Source organism: Numenius arquata, chromosome 19 (genome assembly GCF_964106895.1).
Source record: "Numenius arquata chromosome 19, bNumArq3.hap1.1, whole genome shotgun sequence".
Lineage (NCBI taxonomy): Eukaryota > Metazoa > Chordata > Aves > Charadriiformes > Scolopacidae > Numenius > Numenius arquata.
This window is the reverse complement of record NC_133594.1, coordinates 8,198,696-8,214,889: the sequence shown is the minus strand read 5'-3', so window position 1 is coordinate 8,214,889 and position 16,194 is coordinate 8,198,696. Positions and strand designations below refer to the sequence as shown.

Below are 16,194 nucleotides of genomic sequence, written 5' to 3'. Positions count from 1 at the left end.
TGGGGGTCCCTGCACAGCCCCGGGGGCTCGGCTCGACCCTGTCACACTTCCCCCCAAGCTGGGATGCTCCCACCTACTGCACGGAGCCAGGGCATGATTATTTACTGTCTGCTTATTGCTTTGAATGGACATGGGCTCCTACAGCAGTTTGGGGGAAGGAGGAGGGTTTCTTTGCTGGGAAGGAAGCCTTTTCGTGAGGAAAAAGAAAAAGCAGACCACGAGTGAGTGCGGTGCTTTAAACATACTAAAACCCAACCCATTAAAATATATTCTCAAAGTATAATATGGTTAAAGTCACTGAGACACAAGAGCTGCTCCTGAAGAGGAGAGGCAGGAGATGAACAGGAGGCTGCGGGCATCTTCGGAGGCAAGTGGAGCCGGACGCAGCGTGATGCTGGAGCCGGTCGTGTGCGGTGGCTCAGATGGTCCTGCCGGGACGCTTGGCCAGCAGATCCGTCTCAGCCGGGCCGATTAGCGCTGAGCAAAAGCTCTGCACGGACGAGCTGGCAGACCACGGTGGCCTGGGCATCACAGGCACGTCTGGCACGGGGCTCGGAGCGGCTTCTTGGCTGCCATCCCCGCTCGTGTCGAGCAGCATTTCGCCTTTTCCAGCCTCCAGCGAGCGGAAAGAGATGTGCAGCGGGTACCGGTCCGGGAAAAACAGACTCCTAATGCAAACAGGGAATATGGACTGAACATGTGGATGCTGTGGGCCAGGAGGATTTTCTTATTGTCATGGTTGTCCTCCCTCCTTGGTGCGAGAGCAGTTGTTGTTTTGCCTGATCAAGTGACAGTGAACGTACCCTCTTTATTATCACTAAATCGCTCTCCTTCTCGTTCCAGCGAACATGATCTGGGGGAGGATATTTATGACTGCGTCCCCTGTGAAGATGAAGGCGATGATATCTACGAAGATATCATCAGAGTGGAAGTTCAGCAGCCCATGGTAACAATTTGTATGCGTTTTTTTAAAGCTGTGCCTTGATGGGAGGGGAAAGGAGAGAATTCAATTAAATAAATAAGCGTCTGCCAATGACAGGTGATGCTGTGGGGAAGCGAATCGCTTTGCATCCTTCCCTGAAACTGAGCTGCCTCGTGAGAGGTAAAAATAAGCCGAGCCGGGATGGCGCTGGCCCGGAGGGGGTTCTCCGAGGAGTTTCCCAGCCCATCCTGTCATCTGAAGGAGTTTGGGGAGGAGGAAGGGAAAGGGAGAGCTAATAAGCTCTAAAAGATAAGCTAAAAATAGGAATTCGCTGCCGAGCCAAGGCAGCGTGTGTCAGTTCAGCCCTTTCTGGGGAGGGGGGAGCGCGGTGGCTCTGTGCTCCATCAGCCAGATGTGCCGTGTCTGCCACCGGTATTTTTAGATCGGGGCGAGCGCTGACAGATCTGTGCGTGGAGCATCCAGTGCTTGTTTGTGATCCGGCTGCCGCTCCTGGGGCTGGCTCAGAGCAGGTAGATGTTTGCAGCGGAGCTTTCTGGGACAGCGGGGACCCGTGTGGCTTTAGGGACAAGCAGCCGACCCCATTCATCATCTCTACAAGCCTTTCCATGATGGAGAAACCCGGGGTGTGCAGCTTGGAGGGACTTGCGTTAACTCCAAGAGCCCTGGTGCAAGTATCAGGCTCCATGGATGAGCCAGGAAGGTGCTGGTGGCCCTTGTATCTCCCCAGAAGTGCTCACAGCCGCCCTCACTACTTGCATCCCAAATGCCGAGGAGATGGGCTGCCCTGGCTTCTGCTGATGCAGAGCTGGAAGGGACCTTTCCACCTTCTCGATTTTCTCCCACCCTCTGATATCTATCACCCCCAGGGTTTGTTCAGGCACTAATGACTCCCCCCTGGCTGCAAACAGCACCGTACATTCTTCCCGTAACAAAGCAGGATCCATGGACAAGTTCACTGATGGATTAAATCCCCAGAGCAGGGTGTGTGGCTGAGCTGGATGAGGTGCTGGGAGGCTGGGAAGACAGGGCTTCACCCCACGGAGCCCAGCAGACGAGCTGAGCTGTGTGGCAACGATGCCCACACGGTGGTTTCTCACCCATCCCAAGCCCGGATGCAAGTGCCACCAACACCATGATGATGGCGGTTGAGGCGTTTCATCCCTTAACACCCTGTCTGCAGCCTGAGGAGCTCCCTGTGCACTGAAAACCCGTCTGGATCAAGGAGTTGGGCACAGAATATTCCCACTGATCCTGCCAAAGTGCTTGGAGCTGTTTCCGGACACGGGTGGCAGTGCCGAAGTCAGCACAGCTCGTTGGCCATCGGTGTTTTTACCTCGTTGCCATCAGTTGCAGAAGCCAGTTGGGCCAAGATTTGGCCCTTGGGAAGGTTTTGGTAGGAATCTCTTGCATAAAAGGCAAAAATAGGGGAAAGCTCCCACCATGTGGGTGCCCACAGAGTAGTGCAGGATTAGGGTCAACGGAATTGGTGATTTTTCACTGTCCCCTCCACAAAGTTTTATGTTTTCTCGGATGCCGCTGAGCAGCAATGGAGGCAACGGCTCTGACTCCCTTTCCTTCCCATCCCTGAGCAAAAGAGTCTATTTTTAATATAAGCATCCACATACCTGTCTAAATAATGGCTTTTTAATAAGATCTGTTGCAATAGCAAGTGTGTAATGCTAATTGGTTTCTTGTGTTTCTGCATGCTTCAGATTAGATATATGCAGGTAAGACGCATCGATTAAAATATGGGTTCCCATCCGGCTGAGAGGTCTGAGCAGGGACCTAAAGGGGGTGTGCAGGGGGTGTCCGTTCCTGTGCATGGTCATTAAAACCCAATCACTGAGTCCTCTCCCGAGTTCAGAGACTGCCCTGACAAGAGCAGCACCTCCCGACACGTGTTTCCACCTCCGCTTTACAGATGTAAAAGCAAGGGAAGCGACTCCAGGAGTTGAGGCTTTAAAGAAACGCACGTATTATCAGATTTGACCTAAAATCACGAGTATTGGCAACCCTGGCAAGGGATTTGTATAAGTCTAACGTATTACTTATGACCCATTTTGGCTCTGTTGTGAGTTTCATCTTAAGCAAAAAAAATGGGGAAAACCAGCATTTATCTCTTATTTATTCTTTAGCTGATAGTTTTTGGTGACGTAGCAAGAATAAATGCAAAAAATATAATGTTTACCATGTTGAAACATGTTGAATAGTACAGCCAGGGTTCCTTCCTAATTTTTTTGGCTAAAAATAGTTTCCTTTAACATAAACTAGTAGTAGTGTGCTCCCCTGACTTTCCAAATTTACGTTTATTCTGAGTTTGCTGTCACTGAAGGCTGAACTGGAGCTCAGCTCCACCTGAGCAGGTTGCTGGACCCCTCTTATGAGTATGTGACTATGAGTTATTTTTTCCTTTTCCTAGAAAATGGGAATGACAGAAGATGACAAAAGAAATTGCTGTTTGCTAGAAATCCAAGAAACTGAGGCCAAATACTACAAAACGCTTGAAGATATAGAGAAGGTAAGACCTGAGCCATCTTTTCTATACCGTCGCCTTCCACATCATCACTTGATCTTGCATTAATCTGGCTGTATTAGTTCTCGCTGCCAGAGCTGGCAGATGCGATGAGGCAGGATCAATGAGTTCACATGTAAAATTGGAGAGAAGGGGGATCCAGAAAACCCAGACTGACAAGACAAGCACAAATGCGCAGCCTGGAACTGTAGGAGCCAAAGAGCATATTTTTTTTCTCATCGCTGCATGTTGGAAATAGGCTGAAAACCATCCCGCTGTGTCCCCCCTCACCCGGGGTAAGAGACTCCCTCTCCTCACTCAGCCAGGCCGGTCTCGCCGATAAGAGCTGGATTTGCAGATATCTTATCGCTTTGATTGCTACGGAATAATTTCTTTATTCTGCCTGTTTTTTCAAAAGTGCTGAAGCTGCGCTGACTTGTCATTGAAACTAATTGGATTAAGAGTAACATTTTGCTGCTTGAATGCGTGGGTTTTAATTGGTTTTGATGAATTATTGTTGTGCCTTTCTTTTAAATAAAAATAAAAATGAACACCTCAGCAAGACGGTGGATGCGGCTGGAGCCTGGAGGTCGTTTCTGCTCCAAGGAAAGCAGCAGGAATGAGTAACAATAGTGAAAATCAAGCTGCCGTTTCTAATCACCCTAATGCTTTTGTTTCCTCCCCTTTTACAATTATTTGCTCTGTCTGCTGGAAGTTCCTGCAAAGAAGCTGTGAGCGAAACCGGCATGGTGGAATAGCATTTCCCTTTTTCCATAAAAATCTACCAATGGACATGTCGTTTATGTAAATAGCCCTTGTTCCTTGGAAACAGCCACAGCCCTTCTGGTTCAGTCTAAAGGAAGAGTTAAATTATCGCTTTAATACCCATTAAAAAGGCTTGTGAAGGCTTAGTAGGTTCTGATGGCGTGTTACGGGGAGAGGGTCCTGTCTTCGATGCGCTGCATCAGGGGTTTTTTGTAGTTACAAGTCATGTAGACATTTCTATTAATATGTATTTGTTCAGAAAGGCATTTCCGATGTAATCACATCATCGGCGCTTTTTCAAGGGCAAAATTCCAGTGAGATAATCCAAGAGCTGAAAAGATGCTTCAGAGCTCTTCCCAGCTGCAGCCCAGGACTGCGGCGAGGTGGAGAAACTGCGTGCCTTTAAATCCCCTCCCGTGGATTTAGAGGACCCCCACAGGTGGGGGTCCTGCACCTCCCCACGCCTGGAAGTTCCATGGGGAGCTCGGGGGAATTCCTGGGGATTCCTGGCTCCTGCTTGGGTCCCCGGCACAGCCTGGTCTTGATAAATATGTTGTCGTTCATCTGCCTTTGCAAGTGCTTAAATTCATTAAAACCTGGTTTCTCCCTGCCCAGGTAAATGCAACTGGTGAAGCTGGGAAAATACATCCCTCGCACAAAAAAAACCCCCTTGCTCACTTCTCTCTGATATTTCAATCCCTTTTCCATTTCCCTCTTGCAGAACTATATGAACCCTCTGAGGCTGGTACTGACTCCCCAAGACATGGAAGCTATTTTTATCAATTTGGAGGTAACGGCGTAGATGTTGTGGCTTAAATCCTTGTTCTTTTCACGGCAGCTCAGCCACCTTCCTGCTTAAGAGAAAGCTTTCTGATTTCACGTTAGATTTGTGCATTCACCTGTGGAGGTTCAGTCCTTCCATGGGCGGCGGAGCTTGAACGGGTTTAAGAGATGTTCCTTAACACTCAATTTTAGAGTTGGGGATTATATGAACTCTAGGTAAGAAAACAGTTTTATACGGAGGATGTTTCAGGGCTGGGGCTGGGTATTTTAGCTGTACTTAGAGATGGTTTGGCCACACTGGGATGGATTTATTTCTACGCTGGCTTGTACGGCTTCTGGGTCAGAGCCTGCCCATCCCCTCTGCTCCCTCCTGACCTGCAAAAGGGACTTTAATAGACATGGAAATCACAGAATCACAGAATGATAGGGGGTTGGAAGGGACCTCTGGAGATCATCTAGTCCAACCCCCCTCCCAAAGCAGGTCCACCCAGAGCAGGTTGCACAGGAACGTGTCCAGGCGGGTTTTGAATGTCTCCAGAGAAGGAGACTCCACCACCTCCCTGGTGGTGGGGTCAATCCTGGGGCATTTATCACTGTACGACCTCCTGGTGAAATTATGCCTTTGCACTCCTGGACATTTAGGGCTGCATCTCACTACAACCACTTGTTTTAAAAACAGCTCAAAAGAGGGGAAAAAAAAAAAGAGAAAGTTACTGCCTGATTAAGTAGCGAATGTGCATTTCTTTAGGCTCTGTTTGCCCACTCGCTTTGGATGTGTTTAAAGTATTGATTATTTCTTCATTTTAGGACCTAATTAAAGTGCACTTCAGTTTCCTGAGAGCCATCGACGTCTCTATGATGTCTGGAGGAAGCAGCCTGGCAAAAGTGTTTCTGGAATTCAAAGAGAGGTAAAGGAAATTTCAGGCAGCTCCAATTTTAACAGCTAGGGGTTAATTTTTGCTGGGCCCATCGCAGAGTTTGGGACAGAAATGCCTGTGGCAGCAGAGCAGTTTTGTATCCTCCGCAGATAGACGCTTCTGGGCGGCCAGAACATCGCTCGGTGCTGGTATTTGAGTAGCCAAATCCAGCCACAGCCGTGCCAGGTGGCCCAAGGACAGAGGCTGGGACATCTCTGACCAGCTCCCGTGGGTGCTCGTTCCTGCAGGTCCATGTCTGTACCCGAATTCTGTTGGGCTCACAGCATCCCGTACGGGACCAGCTGTTTCGGAGGCTGAGCATACAGCGCATTTACAGGGATGTCGAGAAGGGATAAATATAGGAATGTTACAATTACAGCAAGCCAGAATGGAGTAAAACCTCACTGGCCTTCAAGGGTTTAGTGTGGTCTTCTCCTGCGAGCAGCAGCGGGGGCTTTGTGGGCCTGTGATGTGGTCGGGTGGCTCCTTTGCAGGGGAGACTTGGCTCAGCTCAGATCAAAGTGGTTGCTCACTCTAAAAAATCGCCTATTTAGCACTGCTCTTGTCCCGCACCTATTGCATGACAAATACATGTAAAAGTCACTTTTGCAAACGTAATAGATTCAGTGTTTTGGCAGCTGCAAGCGGGAGTACCTCAGAACACAAAGATAAGGTTAATAAAAGCCTTTAATATCCTTAATACTAATCAAAGGTCTGATTCATTGCGGAGTCATGCCAGGGTGTTATTTCACTGTGATTAAACCAGTGTCTAGACACAGAAATGCCATTCAGAAGTCAGTAACTCCAGAAATACCATCTACATTAATAATACACCGTAAGGTCAGCTATTCCATCATTCACAGCCCCTCTTTCTAGAAAGGGATTAAGTTAAAAAAAAAAAAAAAAAGTTTCCAAAGAAGAATGCAAATAATTTAAAAATACTCATAAAACTGACTTGATCTCCTAATTCCTGGCTCGGCTCGGTGCATGCCGGTGCCATCCCTGGGGCGGAGCGGCGCTCGCAGGGAGCAGGGAAGGGACACCAGAGGGGTCGTGGAGGTGGCATCGCTCCCCAGGGAGATCCGCATGGCTGTGCAGGAGCATGAGGCTTGTTTTGGGGCTGACAGCCTTTAAATAAATGTTTGCTTCTGTTCATTTGCTGGTGGGAGCTCAGTGGAGCGCTTGTAGCTGATGGGTTTCATGCAGGTGGGTGAACGAACCGGCCCAGTTCCTAAGGGAGTTCTTAAGCAACTTTTTAAAGGACCTAAAAGCCTTCCTGAGAGGCGAATGGAGGAGTCAAACTGATGGTCATTGAAGATTGTGATGGCAGCTCCAAAGCTGTGTTCAGCCCATGGGGGTCTCAGGGACTTCAGCATCATGGGGGGTTTTGGCTTGGAGAAGACCCCAAAACTGTGGTCTCGGGGATGAAGAGTTTGGAGCAACCTGTTTAAATAGGCAGGGTCCTTTCCTATGTTGGGAAAGACAATACCACATTTTACAGAAGGAACTTGGGGTACAGTAGGAGAAAAGGAGCTCGCCTGGAGAGACAGCATTGTCCCACCAAGAAGGCAATATGGACCTCCAGAGTCCCCGCTTGGTCCCTGTCTATAAGACCTTCCTCTATCAAATGTGTCCGTGACAAATAGTTCTCGCTTCCCTACACATCCTCAGAGACGTCCCGGTAAAATGATGTATCGCTCCTCCGCTTTGCCGAGATGTTTTTTTGGAAGGAAACAGTTTGTAAATCTCTTTCTCTGAAAGCTGGAGTCTGAATTTATGCTCCTGAAGCCTCTTTGAAACTCTCCGAGTGCTGGCAAGGTAGATATTATTGTGCGTGCTCAGAGGTTGTCACGGGGAAAAGGCAGAAGAATAATCTGTATTGGCTGCTGCTTCACCAGGGACTGTGGCTCCCATAAATCTCTCTATTCAATCCCCCACCGGGGTCGGAGAGTCCCCCATTTACAGAGCGACACCGGGTCGGGTGCACCCAGATCGTCTCCAGCGAGAGAGGAGGCCCCAGAATAACGGATGAGTTGCAGCGTGTGATGGAATATGTGTCTTATCAGCAGCAACACAGTTAACGGGAAGGAAAGGGGGAGGCGGGAACCCAAACCTGTCACGCGGGATTAATGAGTGAAATGGAGGAAAAAGGGGGAATCCACGGCAAAACTGCTCTGTTTGTGTCAGGTGTTTAAATTTATAGCCCAGGGTATCTATGCAGAGCTTCATTGTGTTTCTGAAGGCTGTGACAACCTTCTTTCCCCAAATTACCCCTTCTCTTGATCTCCAGGTCCCTGTGGCCCATCCTGCAAGGAGCAATGAGCTTTCCAAAATGTGTCCTTAGGGTTTAAGGGGATTTGAAGCTTCTCGTTCTCTGATGACGTGCAAATAATTATCACCCATGTCCATTCTGGGAACTTCTCAAGAATCAAAGAGTTTCTTGCCTTCTTTAGTTGGTGAAATATCCAGACACCCTCAGAGAGAGGGGCACACATCAGATACAGTGGTGGCAATCTTTTCTTGGGCTGTGAGCAGCTCTGGCTGAGGATCGAAGGGTTTTTGGGAGATGAATCCATGGCCTTGAGCGAGCTGCTTTGGGAAACGCTCTCAGGAAATGGATTTTTATTGTCATTTGGTCTTGAAATGCATCCCTGCTCTGCCCTTTGCAAGCCCTGGGGCTGACGTGGCACAGCCGGAAAACCGGCATGTGGCCATCGGGGCAGCACGGCCCCTACTGAGACATCAAGGGGATTATGGCAATGATGTAGCCACGAGAAAAAGCTGAGTCACGGCTGAGGTTGGGTAGCAGAGGTTCAACGCTTGCCCCGTCTCGTGTTTTAGTTAATCCACAGACCCTCGCTGGGTTCGGAGCTGCTCCGGGAAGAGGGGAGCTTGGGCAGGGATGGGGTCCCAGCTCTTCGCCGTTCCTTTTCATGTTTGGGCTGGGATGCCGGTACCTCTTGTAGAGCCACTTGGTAACCTGCTCTGAGAAAAGTCTTTCAGTGTGGAGCTGGGTTTCCCTTTATTGTCATAGTGCTCCAAAAGCACAGCTCTTGGGGAGCGGTGGTTAAATACATCGCTCTGGGGAGCGGAGGGATGAGCCATCAAACCTCCGAAATCTGGCTCCTCTGGCCACTCGGCCCCTTCTGCTCGTCGTGAGCCGAATCACCCCCACAGGCTCCAGCTATGGAAACTTCAAAAGATTTAAATGTTAAAAAGCCATGCCGTAAAAGAGTGTTAATACTTTGCTAAGCAGTTATATGGGGGAATAGCTGTTTGCCTTGTCCTCTCTCTGTGGATAAGTATATATATATCTTTTATAACAGGTTATAACTGCCAGCAAGTGTTTCCGATTAAATTTGTGATTTCCCCCTCCACAGGCTGCTGATTTACGGCAAGTACTGCAGCCACATGGAGTACGCCCAGAACACGCTCAACCACCTCCTGGCCAACAGGGAGGACGTCAGGCAGAAGGTGGAGGTGAGCGGGCAGGGGACATCGGGGCTGAGAGCTGCCCATCCGCCTTGTCCCGGGGTTTGGGAAGGACTTGCTGGAGCTGAGAATGGTGTTTTGGGAATGTTTGAGTTACCAGGAGAGGGGAGGGATGTGGGGGTGAGTCTGTGCTGCCCGAGTTTATCCAAGTTAGACCAAGCCGGGTGACTTTATTTGAGTGGGACTGTGGGCAAATTATGCTTGGAGTCACGCAGGGAGACCCAAAGGCTCTGAGCATTCCCGAGCCAGGAGCCGAGTGGCTTTCCAAGGTCACACGCAGCATCAGGGACAGCCAGAGACGAGTCCAGGTCCCCAGGCGAACACCCGGATTACTCCCGTGTCCTCCTTCCCCAGCGTAAAGGCTTAGTGTAAATAGGGGCTGAGCCAGATATTAATTGAATGAAAGGAGCCCCAGAAGGGATGCATTGTTTGAGCTGCTGTTTTTACCCAGCTTTAATTCCTGCTTTGGTCTTGATGCTAATCTGAATTTGCTGGGCTGTCTGTACTCGTTACCTCGTTTTCTGCAAACGCTCTTTGATTTCCCGTGCAAAGTAGCAACCCAAATCAGAGATAAAACTGCATTTAATCATTTTTTAAAACGTGTCCTCTGGATCTTTTATCAAGCCTGTGGCTGTAGCATCCAGTTCTCCCGTGATTTTCCTTTCTCTCCCTCCCTTGTGGCAACCCCGCTCTTCCTTGGTGGGGGGCATGCAGGGGGTCTCAGCCAGCAGAGTCACGTATCTAAATGGGTCTGGGTGAAGGGAACAGCCGCAAAACTTCCTGCGATCACATTAGCTCATCTTAATGACTTAATGCTTATCAGCGAAGCCACAGCAACTGTCTGCGTGCCTGCTTCCAGCCCCGCGCAAATAAAATGCATTAGTTCAAACCATCGAGGAGGTGAGTTAAGCTAATGCGTTTCATTTGACATTTCCCGAGGTCTGAGAGCATCCATGTGCTCCCCTAATGAGCGGTATCTCATTAAGCTGGAGGAGCTCAGTTGCATGAGAATGTCTGTGTTTTAGGGTCCAGCCCCGGTGTTTTATTCCTCGGTAACCTCTGTGGTGGGGCCCTGGCACCGGCTGGGTGCACGCGGGGACCACGAGCCATTTCTCATCCCAACTGAGCTTACAGAAAGCAAAACTTTAGAGTCACAGGACATTTGAGGCTTTTTCTGGGGGGGAACCGTTGTTTTCCCCCAGCTGTTCCCCACTCATGTATCGATCTCTTTAATAGGAGTGCACACTAAAGGTTCAGGACGGGAAATTTAAATTGCAAGATCTGCTGGTGGTTCCAATGCAAAGAGTTTTGAAATACCATCTCCTCTTAAAAGTAAGTGTTTCAGCATTGGCGCTTCTCTCCAGCTGCCATCCTCGCTGTCGCATCTTTCAGCTTTTATAGTGGAAAGTGAATTATTGCCAAATTCAGACTGAGGGTTGGTATTTTTTTCCCTTCAAATGAAATAATTACTAGAGCTACTTAACACGACATAATATTTGTGCCGTCTCTTAAAGTACGGTGACCTAGGATAATTCTGCCCTTGTTAGCCACGAGAGGCAGTTAATGAATATAAAATAAGCTTGCATATAATCTGATTATGTGTGAAATTCCTCCCGTCAACTCCGTGTAACAGACCGCTCTAGCACCAGCCGCTTGGCGTGTTCCCCGTCCTACGGCTGCGGCCGCAGCCACCCGTCCCGACATCCCTGGCAGCACCCTGGCAGCCGTTGCCCACGGGTCACCGCCTGCCCGGTGCTGGCAGCACACCCAAACTCTTTATTTTTGTTATTATTTATTTCCAGGAGCTGCTCAGCCATTCATCAGACCGACCGGAGAAGCAGCAGCTGAAGGAGGCTCTGGAGGCGATGCAGGTACGGGAGGGCGAGAGCGGCGCTGGGGCTGTGCGGGGCTTGGGGTGCGACAGAGCGTGGGACCCCTCTGCTTCTGTACAACACAACCTTAGATGGAAAAACCATCCCGCAGCCCGAGGGAAGCGGCATCTCCTCCTTTTGGACCTGCGTGTGTATATCGATTGCCATTTGATGCGATTGCTTCGCGGCAGATCTGTAGGGCATCGCTGTTAACGTCCTCCTTTCGCAGCCGGGGAAGCTGGTGTTTGTTGACAAGTTACGACTTTTCGCTAATTACTATTGTGTGTAAAGAGGCCGTGCCAGATCCGGCTCTTGTTTTTGCTGGGAGGGATCTGGAGGAACTCCAGCCGTATCAGCAAGTCGGGGAGCACTGTCTGGGCGCTGTTACGCAGGCGCTGGTTGGGAACCTTTTATTGTAGGATCATAGAATGGTTCAGGTTGGAAGGGACCTTAAAGATCATCCAGTTCCAACCCCCCTGCCACGGGCAGGGACATCACCCACTAGACCAGGTCGCTCAAAGCCCCGTTCAATCTGGCCTCCAAGTATTTTTATTAAGGGGAAAATGCTCCTTCCACAAATGAAGACTTCTGGCGTCGAAGTTTTGCTTTGTTTAAAGTTTTTTGAGCTTTCAGCTGAACCCCTCAAGCTCTCAGGAAAACCATCAGCAACAAAATATAACATCATCCAAATGTTTTCTGACTCGAATATATGTTCCCCGCCCCCGCACGCTCCCACCGTGGGACCATCATCAGCAGAATCTGACTTGAGGATGGTCGTTAACTCCAGGTTTTCTCTCTGGAGAGCACTGCAGGATTCATCCCTGGGCTCTCTCCCGTGTTCTCAGGTCGCTTTGTTTTCTGCCTCTGAGCCGCAGCTTTTGTAACGACGCTGGTTTCCCAGCATTTACGTAAGTTGGGTGACCTTTTCAGCCGTTGTCCCTGCAAGCCCGGGAATCCAGAGCCGATATGTGGGTCGCTTTAAAGTTAAGGTTGTTTGAAGGACGTTGCATTCGCAGCCCGCTGCTGCACAACACATCGCCGTGGCCTCAGACCAGCGCTAAACCCAGTGGCAGTTGTTCAAACCTGCTTATGGCCTCATAATACGCTACCCACCCATACCACTGCTAATAAATAAACGTATATACGCTCCGGCTGCGCTGCAGACTCAGCATTTTTTTTTTTTGGAGGAAGCTGCCAATAGCCATCAGCCGGGTTTCTCTGTATCATCTCTCTCGCAGGAGAGCGCAGGTGGAGTTCAGACCGCGCTGGGCTCGGCAAGGATGTAGGAAGCCGTGCAGTTTGGTTTTAATTGATCTGTAAACCAAGGCTTAACTTACAAGTAATGTTTTTCATCGCAGATCCAGCCTTCCTGTCTGCTGTGCTGGCAGGCGGCAGACATTGCTGCCGTCTGGGACGAGAGCCATGCAGGGGGTGAATAGAACTACGTTTCCCCAAGGGATTCACCTCCCTTTTCTTTTGCTTAGGTAGTTGTTTGCACAAGGCAGGGGCAGGATTTGCACCAAAAAACTGCACCTGGGGGTATTTGGTGCAGGTACCAACCCTCCACCTGAGTACGCAGAACCGGGTGATGGTGGGGACAAGGCAGGTTCTCAGTGAAGTCCCGCAGCCCAGGTTTGCACGTTGCTGCTGTTTCAAGTCAGAGTTGACCCCGGGACTGTGTTGTTTCCCCTTTGCATGGGAGGCAGGAGATGGGCCTGCTCAGCGGGAGGGAGCTGAGCTCAACACTTGAGCACGGTGGAGGATGCTCCTTCATAAGGCTTTTGGTTCTGTCATTCTTCATAACCATCCCTGCCACCGGCCCGGTGGGGTATTTTGTGATGTTATAAGTATTGTCACGTAGATTTGTGATTACCATCTGTGATTAACCCTTCTTATGTCGGGGAGCTGAGGAAGGTCTGACCCAGAGGGGATGTCTTAAAAAATCCCATGTTGAGATTTAATCCAAGTTGACAAGAGCTATTGTTGAGGATAAGGAGGCAGGGAACAGATAAGAAGGAAACAGGCACAGAAAATACGCTCCGAAGGGTGTAAGGAGTTGTTTTAGTGGGAGGGACAGGGCTCTTTCTCTTTTGATGGGTCAAAATTTGGGTAAGAAAGAAGTTTTTCAGGGCAGACCAAGCTCTGTCAAGTGCCTCCTTATTTTACAACACAGCCTTTTGTGTGGTGGGAGATGTTGGAGCCCCAAAGGTGTTGGAGATGGGGATGCTCTTGCGGGTATCCCCAGGAAGGATGGAGTGTGGGCATCCCAGTGCTCTCCCAGCTCGGGTGGGATGCGGAGCAGCCAGGGAGGTCAGCTGGAAGCAATTGGGGCAGAGCCAGGTCAAATGCTGTTCACAGCTAACGTGCAGCCGGGTGTCCAAAGCGGTTATTTTACAGACGTGGGTGTTTTGACAGCAGAGACTGGCTCACAGCTTTTGTATCCGGGGGGATGAAGGGAATTATGGCCATGAAAGCTGGGAGGGAAGGATGCTGCCAGGGCAGGGGGTGCCTGGCTGCTCACCCAGGCTCTCGCCAGGTAAAAGCCCTGGGTCGGGTTTGCTGCCCTGCACTGGATTCATGCATTGCCCTCTTCTGGGAAATGGGAAAAATTGCAAGCATAAAAAAAGCACCTGTGTTCACTGTGTCCCGGGCTGCTGCTGGAATCCTGGTCTGAGGCCGGAGGACGGAGGGGAGTGTGGCTTCAGGGAGTCAGGCTCCTGTGTTTTCTGCTTTGGTAAAGTACTAGTTTCATCTGGAAAATAAAAATGAATATTCACTTTTCTTTTAAGGACTTGGCCATGTACATAAACGAAGTAAAGAGGGATAAAGAGACTTTAAAGAAAATAAGTGAATTTCAGAGCTCTATAGAAAATCTGGTAAGTTGGAAAATGGTCTTGCTCCCAACTTTAATTTGATTATTATTAATATATTTACTTTTTCTGGGCAATTACTACTGAATCTGATGTGTTACCCAAGAGATATCCCCGTGTGTTCGGGCACTCCCTCATCATTGACAGTGGTTTTGCTGATGGTCCAGAAGCGGTTGCTACGTTACAGAACTGATTTATCTGTGATGGAGGGCGACTTCTCTTGGTGGTGGTACACTGAAAATGTTTCTCCAACTTTTTCTTATGTTATTAGTGTAGGGGGGGGCGACCCAAGAATTCCCTAAATTAGCTATGTCTGCTATTTAAAGTGGGCTTTCTTTTGCTGTTAAGATGGCAGAGGTTAACTGAAAGTGCACCAGGGCCCGTTTGGAGAAGGGCACATGTAACATGCATTTAATCCCAAATCTCAACCAGATATTTAAGAAGAATCTCATCCTCCAAACTCCAGATGTATCAAACACTTAGTCCCATTACTGTGCATCAGCTGACCCCGTGCAACCCATCGCTCACTTTAGCCCCGAACCAGCCCATTAATTTGATATTCAGTGGCGGAGCTTCAAGCTAACGAGCTTTTTCCCACATTTGCGGGGGGGGAGGAGGGGGGTGGGAGCGGGGGGGCTGGTCAGCTGCGGGGCGCAGCTGCTCTGCTGTCACGCTTTACGCGGGGGTAATGCAATTTGGGGGCTGACACCTGAGCTGCTGCAAAAAGGGCTGATGGAGGGAGATGCTGGGGGCTGCCCACCCCGAGAGCTTCCTGGAGGGGGCCTGGGTTTTGGGGGGGCTTTAAGCCCTGACTTCATTTGAAAACAATGAACTTTTAGTTGATGGTTATTGAACAGGCGGAGACAAAATTCTTCATTTTCAAGAGAAGCCTGCAAAAAATTCACTGGTGGGATACGAACCGTTGCGGCTCATGAGTTTTGATGGAAGCAGTCACGATAATCCTGATCTGCGCGTACATCAGACATCGTGCTCTATAGAAGTGGGAATGTAAATGGGGGCACGGAGCAGCCCCTTCTCCTCCTTGCAGCAGCCAGAGAGCGGGTTTGACATGCTGGGGATGAGGTGTTAGCAAAGCAGTCACTGCTGTCTGCAGATCCATCCCACACACGTTCTGCTCGGCGTTTCCTTTCCTTGCGCCGCGCGGGACGTTGTGGAGCGATTGGTGTTCCGTACACACAGCCCGCGTGGCACGGCAGTTGGGATAATTACGGACTGTACACACAGCTGTGTCAAATATTTATTTTCCTGACCGGCGGTGATGCTTCACAATATTTTTTTCCCTATAAGAACTGTGCAAGGGGACTGATTCCCGTGGCTCGGTGGCTGTGCTGCACCGAGCAACGTTTGCAAGGGGTTTTGAGCCAAAAGACAAACTGCCCAAACCCATGGCTTGGGTTCCAGCCTCCCCAAAATCTCCAGTCTTGCTCCAGGGTGGCAATCAAAACTACAAGAGCCTTGGTTCTGGGAAATCCCAGAAAAAGAAATTTTCCAAAATAGCTTATTTTGTGTAGGTTTTGCTTTCTGGATCCCAAACTTTACAAAAATGCTTTGACTGCTGAGCCTTGCCGTGGGATGCTGGTGCTGGAGCTCCGGGGATCTCCCGTGGTCCCGTTTCTGATGCCACGGCCATGCTCGTGCACCAGCTCCCCTCGGCGAGGACAATGCTGTTCCCAGGAGCGTCAGCAGCTCGAGGCAGGGCTGGGGGAATGTCCCCAGCACACCGTGCCATACGGGCAGGTTTGGATTTCCACCTCCCCAAAGCATCTCCCCAGCCCTGGCTGCGGATCTCAGCCCTGCTTTGCTTTCTGCAGCAAGTGAAGCTGGAGGAGTTCGGGAGGCCGAAGATCGACGGCGAGCTGAAGGTCCGCTCCATCGTCAATCACACCAAGCAGGACAGGTGAGCGAGCAACGGCACTCAGTTTTCCCAAACTAAACGTGCCTTCGCTTGGCAATTCCCTTTATGCTCATTTATGCAATTATTGCCTAGAGTTGCGCTGACAGAAACCACCATCAATGTGAA

General features: G+C 49.8%; 1 protein-coding gene across 3 annotated transcripts in view; it reads left to right on the top strand.

Annotated features, from left to right (window-relative positions):
* The window catches only part of VAV2 (vav guanine nucleotide exchange factor 2), a 147,806-nt gene that overhangs the window by 117,943 nt on the left and 13,669 nt on the right, over window positions 1–16,194 (top strand). For 2 of the 3 annotated variants that reach the window (XM_074161403.1, XM_074161402.1), the window contains exons 5-13: window positions 844–946; window positions 3,363–3,461; window positions 4,942–5,010; window positions 5,811–5,911; window positions 9,301–9,400; window positions 10,649–10,744; window positions 11,215–11,283; window positions 14,073–14,159; window positions 15,986–16,071. In XM_074161403.1, coding sequence (XP_074017504.1) covers window positions 844–946; window positions 3,363–3,461; window positions 4,942–5,010; window positions 5,811–5,911; window positions 9,301–9,400; window positions 10,649–10,744; window positions 11,215–11,283; window positions 14,073–14,159; window positions 15,986–16,071 — 810 coding nt within the window. Of the gene's footprint in view, window positions 1–843; window positions 947–2,655; window positions 2,671–3,362; window positions 3,462–4,941; window positions 5,011–5,810; window positions 5,912–9,300; window positions 9,401–10,648; window positions 10,745–11,214; window positions 11,284–14,072; window positions 14,160–15,985; window positions 16,072–16,194 lie in introns of all 3 variants that reach the window. The other variant, XM_074161401.1, reaches the window with a different exon arrangement.